Here is a 7,510-nt window from a genome sequence, read left to right as displayed (position 1 = left end):
TCAAGATAAAGTTCATAATACAAAAATACTTTGCAAAAAAAATTATAAAGTTATTATAATTATGGAATTCCTATTGCATCAAAGCATTGTTCCAAAATATTCATTGTTGATGCTCTCTTAAATATTGAACATTTATTAGAATCGTAGAGATTGATACATATTATATCTTTTTCTTTATGAAAGAAAGCAATTGTTATCATAAACTGAGGTATAAGGGATACTTAGAATTAATGTATAAATGCTTGTCATAAGACATATATACTAAATTGACTTGCATAAGAATTTCATATGAAGAGATCACCTGTGTCTATGGAAAAGCTCACGTGACAATTGTGTAAGTGATCCTTAGACTTGAGATCACTAAGTTATCTTATATAAAAATATTATAATTTGATCTTGTTACATGTTATCTTAACTGAGATAATGAATGGACATTATATGGTATAACATGAATTATATTAAGGTACTTAAGTGATGAAGAAAGGATTATCACCTTTATTGATGAATTAGAGAAAATATTTTATTTATTCTCAAATAATATGACTGAGAAATCCTTGGTTAATGTGAAATAAGATTTGAAAAGAGTTTTCAAATCTTATTCAAACAATTAATAACTATGATTATTATGTAAAGAACAAATATAATTTTACATGATAGACATACTCCATGTTTTGATATTAAATCGAAACATTGATGAAAAAATATTAATTACACTAAAAAACTAGTCATTGTCAGACTTCCAATAACTTTTCTAATATTTAAAGGATCATGACACATTGTTAAACAATAGATTTGATCTTCAAATATAAATTAATCAATTATTGAATTAATAACAAATTAAATTATTTTATTTATTTAATTCTATTTAATTTGAATTATAAAAAATGTAATGGATCACGAACTATTTGTTAAAAATTAAACTAAGATAATTTAATTAAGTATAACTTGATTAAAATATATTTTAAAAATTAAAAACTAAAAAATAATTAATACATGAATTATATTTCTAAACCTAGAAACATCAAGTAAAGATTTGATTGAATTAATTTTTAAAATTATCTTGAATTAATATATGAATATTATTCAAGAAGTAAATTGATATTTTACCAATTTATAATGTTTTTCAAACTTCTCTATAAATATTAAGTTATACCTTTTATTTTTAGATGGTTGTTTATTAGAAAAAAAAAAAAAAAAAACTACATCAATTGCAAAATAAAAAGCTGGCACTCTAGAAATAACAATCCCTCCCCTAAATAGAGATTTAAGAGATTTTTCACCAATAATTCATATAAATTATTGATTGAAGCCAAACCAAACAATTGAATACTTTATGATTTGCAATAACTTAACCTTTAAAAAATTATTCAAAACTGAAAAGAATCAAATCTTTAGATAATAAATCCCTAAACAATTCTAAATCTAACGCAATCTTAGAAACTCCCGGATAATTTTATTTTAGTATTTCAGCATTAGACTCAATCACTTTATAATAGTGATTACATGAATAATGACTCTTTTTCGAACAAGCATTACATAAACAATGACAGAACTCAAAGAAGTAGCACTCTTACTCAGCTTGTTGTATAGCTTATAAACTCGACTCATAAGATTGGCATGTTTCTTAATGACAATAAATATACACTAGGTGCCTGCTCTCATGATTCGGAATCAATACTGACGCAAGTAGGGTTGCAAGGGTAAGCGCAATCGATTTTTCGAAGGCACTTCGGTCATAGAACCAATCTCCAACTGCCTTTCCGATTTTCTGCAGTCAAAAAGCCATGCATACACACACTAAGGATCAGTAAAAACGCACTAGTAATCAATATAGGGTGGAAAAAACAGCAAAGGAAATTGAAGTTATGACAGTCATTACCACATTGCCCACCACGGGGGATTTGTCGGCTAACCACGTAGATACCGACCCAGATTGGCAGTGAGCGTAGCAAGAATTTATCCACAATCCTCTCGATGAAGAGCTGCCGAGTCCAATATTCACTGCTTTTAGGAATTGTGTCCTATAATCTGAAAATAAAACTTTTTGTTGGCCACCAAGCTGATAAACTTAACTTCACTTCCCCATCACGAACAAAGAACTTCCCTAAAACCTCCCAAATTTGGTCATTAATAAAGGAGCATAAGTTTTCGAAATTACTCTGCACAGTTTGGAGTTGAGTAGCCGAGCACTTTTTCAAGTCAAGCTTGCAGTTCTTCCATTCTTTTTTGGAATCAACAGCGGTTGGTGCAAGGATGTTCTTTATCTGAATGAATATGAGAAGGATGGAAGATCAGAGAAAATACAAGGAAAAATGTAAAAAGTCGAAACAAATCAAGCTGCAATTCTGTCCATTTTCCTTTCCTGTTCTTATGAGAAAGACTTGACAAAAGAAGAGGATAGTTAAACGATAAGAGAGTGTTGTCGATAACATTTCTCAGAAATTTGCTAACCTGCCAGGAATCATAGGCTGAGTTGATTATAAAAAGTGGCGTTCGCATGGCCTGTGCCACATATTGTGGGAAGAAACACTGCAAAAACAAGTATTGGTGAGGCCGAAGAAGACATGGTGAAGAGTAGTACTAAGTCAATATCAGAATAGTCTTCCTTACCAATTCTGGTCTCGTTTTTGAAGTGCATGATGCAGGCAAATGCTTTGCTGATCCCTGCAGAAAAGATAGAGAAACAGAATCAAAAGATGTTGCAATGACTAAAGTGCAATTCTAGTAAATCAAATTCACAAGTTAACAACAAGAGAAGGAAAAGAAATCGAGTTCAAGCACAATCACATTATAACAAGGTCAGAAACTGGGAATAAGATAAGAACAATTATCAAAAGATAGAGAGTTACATGGGTTTTAACAACTTGACCGAAGAAGGATTCAATTCGAGACCCTCCAGAGATGTCCGTTCTGTTAAGAAAATAACGATAACAATGATGGTGATGGTGATGATTTAGAAAAGTTATGCAATTAAACAAAGGGAGATAGATTCGATCGGTCCTTAGTATATGAGCTTACCCATGGATAAAATAACCAGCATCAGAAACACATTTTACCCTAGCACTTGCAGGCAGGAGAGACTGGAATTTATCACAATGCAAAATAGCAGCCAATCCACCAGCAGAGCATCCAGAAAGAATAGCCTGTAATTTACAAGTCCCAACAGGTTAAAAGATTAAAATGAAGGTAAATAAGTTGTAGCAGTCATTAAAATGTATTTACAGTCATACATTTCGAGCATTTCTCATTCCTTTCGCCAATAGATCATCAATGACAGCCTGCCAAATCCTTTCTCCCCTGAAGTAAAGCTTAGTTTTCTGGTCCAGCAAAACAGATACAGCAACTTCAGAATTCTTAAACTATAAGAAAATCTTTCAAGTTCCGAGGAAACTTCAAGTAGCTTACCGGATCAACAGCTTCCACATCACCAGTAAATGATGAACCATCACAGTATCTGATCTTGATTCTATTCCAGTTATAAAAATCTAAGCCATTCAAACAGAGCTCAATTACTCTACCGAACACCTTGAAAAGAATGGCTCCTAAACAAATCGATAACAAAACCTAAAACCAGTAAATGTTTAATCCTACCAGGATTAGCTGCTTGCTTGCTGCCTAGTATGCCAGAGAACCCCATTGTCTTCTCCATTTTCAATGATGAACCCTTGTAAGTGTCCCTACGAGAAACACAAGACTCAACACTCTCACACCATCCTCCTCCCTGGACCCCCGGATCACCAGAAGAAATGTTATGAGCAGATCAAATCCATGCAACTATCGTTATTGAACATCTGACTACTGTATTTAATCAAGTTTATTCAGTTATTACTCCATGGTATAGCTGGCAAGAAAGCAGCTCAAGGACAAGAAGAACTAACCTCCATGTGAACCAACCAATTGTTAATCCCAGAACCAGATCCTTTCTCAAAGTGGTATCCTGGTGGACTCCCATCTAAGCAAACTGCAAGGTATATCACAGTGACAACAGATTAGGAAAGAATTAATAACCTATACTGTATATTTATTAGCACAAATTAAACCAGCTAATAAGCAACAGCTGCTCACCAGCTCCTCTAGCAACAGCAGCCTGGACAATAGTCATGGGAATGCTAGCTCCTTCTGTCTTGAGCAATGTCAGTATGTAAACAATAAGACACAGCCACTTGCCTAAACTTGAACCATCCATACTGCTTGCTGTAAGAAACAATGTGATTTAAAAGAAAGAATCAATATTGAAACAAAAGGGAGGATATTGATACTTAAGAGAGAAGGATAGAAACCTGGGACAATATATAAAGGGAAGAGAAGTTCCCTCACAGTCACAGTACATGTGCAGGAACAGGAGAGCTGGGGTCACAAAAGGAGCGGTGTAGATTCACAGAACTTTCCCCTCAAGACCATCATTGCCACCTGTAAGAGATAATGTGGGCAGCTGTAAGCAAGGAATTGTGCGTTCGGTAATGCTATGGCACTTGCATGCTTTTTTTTATTAAAAAAGAAAAACACTTAGATAGGAAAAACAATAATTCAATATTTTCTTTTTGTTTTAATTTGAAAGCAATTTCAAATACGAATCAAAGCTGTGTTTACGTGGTGCGGGGGTGTTATGGTTTATATTTTATATTTTATTTTAATTTATGTGAGAGGAGAACTCGGGAACATTTGTTAAATATAAGTATATATATATATATATATAAACAACTTGGGGGGAGCTTTCCCAAATAACAGAGATTAAATCTAGGGGCTAAAAAGATTGTCTTCCAACAATTCTTAATTCGATTTGCTTCCAAACCATTAATTTGACAGAATTACTTGTATTTTTGTGGTAGATTTCCAAATGGCTGTCAAACAATGGATGGCGATTGTCTCTTTTCATGAACAATTATATGCTATATCATCGAAGTCATTAGTTTTGATTCTTTCTGCTTGTCGTCTGTAGGTGGCTACCCCATCTTTCTTTTTGAATTATTGCAAGCTTTTTTTTTATCGGAGTGTGACGGTGGTTGTTTTTAAAGTATTTTTTGTTTTAAAATGCATTAGGATAATATTTTTTTTATTTTTAAAAAATTATTTTTAATATCAGCACATCAAAATGATCTGAAAGTATCAAAACAATATTAATTTAAAGTAAAAAATAAAAAAATTTAATTTTTTTCAAAAACATTTCCGAAACACAATGTAAAACATACCCTACATGATCTTTTTGAATTATTGTAAGCCTTCATATGCATGAGAGTGTAGCAGTAGTTGTTTTTTAAAGTATTTTTTATTTTAAAATATATTAAAATAATATTTTTTTAATTTTTTAAAAATTATTTTTAATACCAGCACATCAAAATATCTAAAAATATCAAAAAAAAATACTAATTTAAGAAAAAAAATAAAAAATAATAATTTTTTAAAACAACACTTTCCAAATACAATGCCAAAAACGTCCATAATGACAGCTGTCGGCGAAGTCTAATAGTTAGATCCTTTGTCATTATTATAAGCTACCATGCCTGTCGGTGGTCCTCATAGGAGGCTACCTATTAGCCTCTGCCTTTGCTAATCTGTTCTGTTCTCCCAAGTCCCACCTCTTCCTCGGTTATAATTCCCACCTTATCCCTAGGGTTTATCAGCAAACATGGATGTTTATACGCCACTACTCGATCTTCTACACTTCGTTGTCAACTTACCATTCAAATTTTCTCTATTTGCATCTTTTTAGGTCAAAAGTAAAGAGTAATTCACGAGAAGAAAGATCAGTATAGAAAAGTCATCAATGCTGGTTTAAAAGTTCTCATGAAAATTTCAATTTTTCCTCCGACTTCAATTATACCCATTTGGTCCCTTCATTTATCTGCAGCTTGATTATGATTTTCAATACAAGAGAAAAAAAATTATTAAATTACAGCCATGAGCGAGAGTCATTCTTCATGCCATTCCAGACCACAAAAACAGTTGCTACTGCTGATCACAGGTTTCATGATAGTAATTGTCTAGAGTCTTAATGTTATTTAAAAAACATATCTAGATCTAGAGAGATAATCTAACCCGAATTAATTTTGTGTTTTTTGGATCATATTTTTGGTTAATGAATTGGTTTCTAAATGTTTTAAGAGTATTGATAAGGTGTTTTGGGTTAAATTATTTAAAAATTGATTTTTAAGAGTAAAAAAACCTCATTACCTTGATTTTTCAGCCATCATAGTAATAGTTAGAATCTGGGTTAGCAGACAACGCATTGATTGCTTCAGTAATTGACATGTTGTTTATTCTCTTTTTTTAAATAAAAAAAAAACAAACAATATATTGTTCACTTCTTTAAAAGAAAAAAATAATAAAACCAAGCCTGGACATTAAACCTAAACTTTTCCTTACAAAGGCCTAGGTGCAATGGGCTATAAGCTTGGTAGTTGGCTCTTTTATGTTTTTTTTTTAAAAAATTTATTTTATAATTAAGTTAAATATAAATTTAAGAAAAAAAATTTATTGAACCTAGATAAGTCCATAACCAGAAATTGCAAATTTTTTTCCTTGACCCGCGGCGTAGCTCGAGCCAATTATATTATTATTTAATTAAATAAAAAATTTATTCTAATAAACAAGATTATTAGACCCAATCGGGTACATGGCCTGTCTTGCGAGATTATATATATATATATTGTGGATTAACAACTTTTTTTATGTTATATTGGCACATATAATCGTTTGATCAAATAAAATATTTATTCAAATAAATAAAGTTATTAAATACAACTAGATACATAAGTTATATTGCAAAATCAAATATTTTGATTTATATTTATCTCTTAATTTTTTTAATTTATTCTTTACTTAACGAATTATTTGTACATTTATCGCAACAAATAATTTTTCATTTATTTAATTAGATGCATGCATAAGTTTTTTTTTTATTTGGGGATTTGTTTATGACAAAAAAACATGTTGAAAAAACTTATATATTTAATTTTTTATTTGTTAAAAAATTATCTGACTCGTGGTAGAGAAAATAACTAGTAGCTATATATATATATATATATAAACCAGGTCAGGCCGGTGAATATTATATAAAAAATAACATACGGTGCTTATAGATTTTATATTGAGGTACAGAATCTTGTACTTTTTGATGTCTTGCCTATGTAGGCATGTATTATACTTTTATTACACCTTCGAAGCTGTATCTCTCATAAGTTGTAACGGTCAATAATCACGTGCAGTTGGTCTTTTTTGGTTAAACTAGATTGATTGCTGGTGTTACAGCGCGTGCCGAACTAAAATCTCCTTAATGTAAAATAATAATACTTAGGCGATGACAGGATTTTTTTTTTTAAAAAAAAATCTAATATGTAGGTTGACTAAATTTAATAATATATTTTTAAAAAAACTAATAATAGTAAATAAATCAAACTAAAAAAATTACAATGATTAACAACAAAAATATAAATATTCTTTCAATATCATAAAAAAAATATCCTCCTAATATTTTTAAAATGTCTTCATGATCTTATTTAATAACAAAAAA

General features: G+C 30.8%; 1 protein-coding gene across 1 annotated transcript; it reads right to left on the bottom strand.

The window, feature by feature from the left end:
* Positions 1-1,433: 1,433 nt before the first annotated feature.
* Positions 1,434-4,272, bottom strand: LOC7478187 (pectin acetylesterase 11). The gene is given in 13 exon segments (XM_002303189.4): positions 1,434-1,717; positions 1,720-1,768; positions 1,880-2,028; positions 2,159-2,264; positions 2,452-2,529; positions 2,611-2,664; positions 2,850-2,910; positions 3,019-3,143; positions 3,231-3,317; positions 3,406-3,485; positions 3,592-3,721; positions 3,879-3,961; positions 4,066-4,272. Coding segments are annotated over 13 exon segments (1,182 nt in total). The 5' UTR covers positions 4,187-4,272; the 3' UTR covers positions 1,434-1,658.
* Positions 4,273-7,510: the final 3,238 nt, after the last annotated feature.

The sequence above is a fragment of the Populus trichocarpa genome, chromosome 3 (genome assembly GCF_000002775.5).
Source record: "Populus trichocarpa isolate Nisqually-1 chromosome 3, P.trichocarpa_v4.1, whole genome shotgun sequence".
Taxonomy (NCBI): Eukaryota; Viridiplantae; Streptophyta; class Magnoliopsida; order Malpighiales; family Salicaceae; genus Populus; species Populus trichocarpa.
This window is presented reverse-complemented; position numbering and strand designations above follow the sequence as displayed.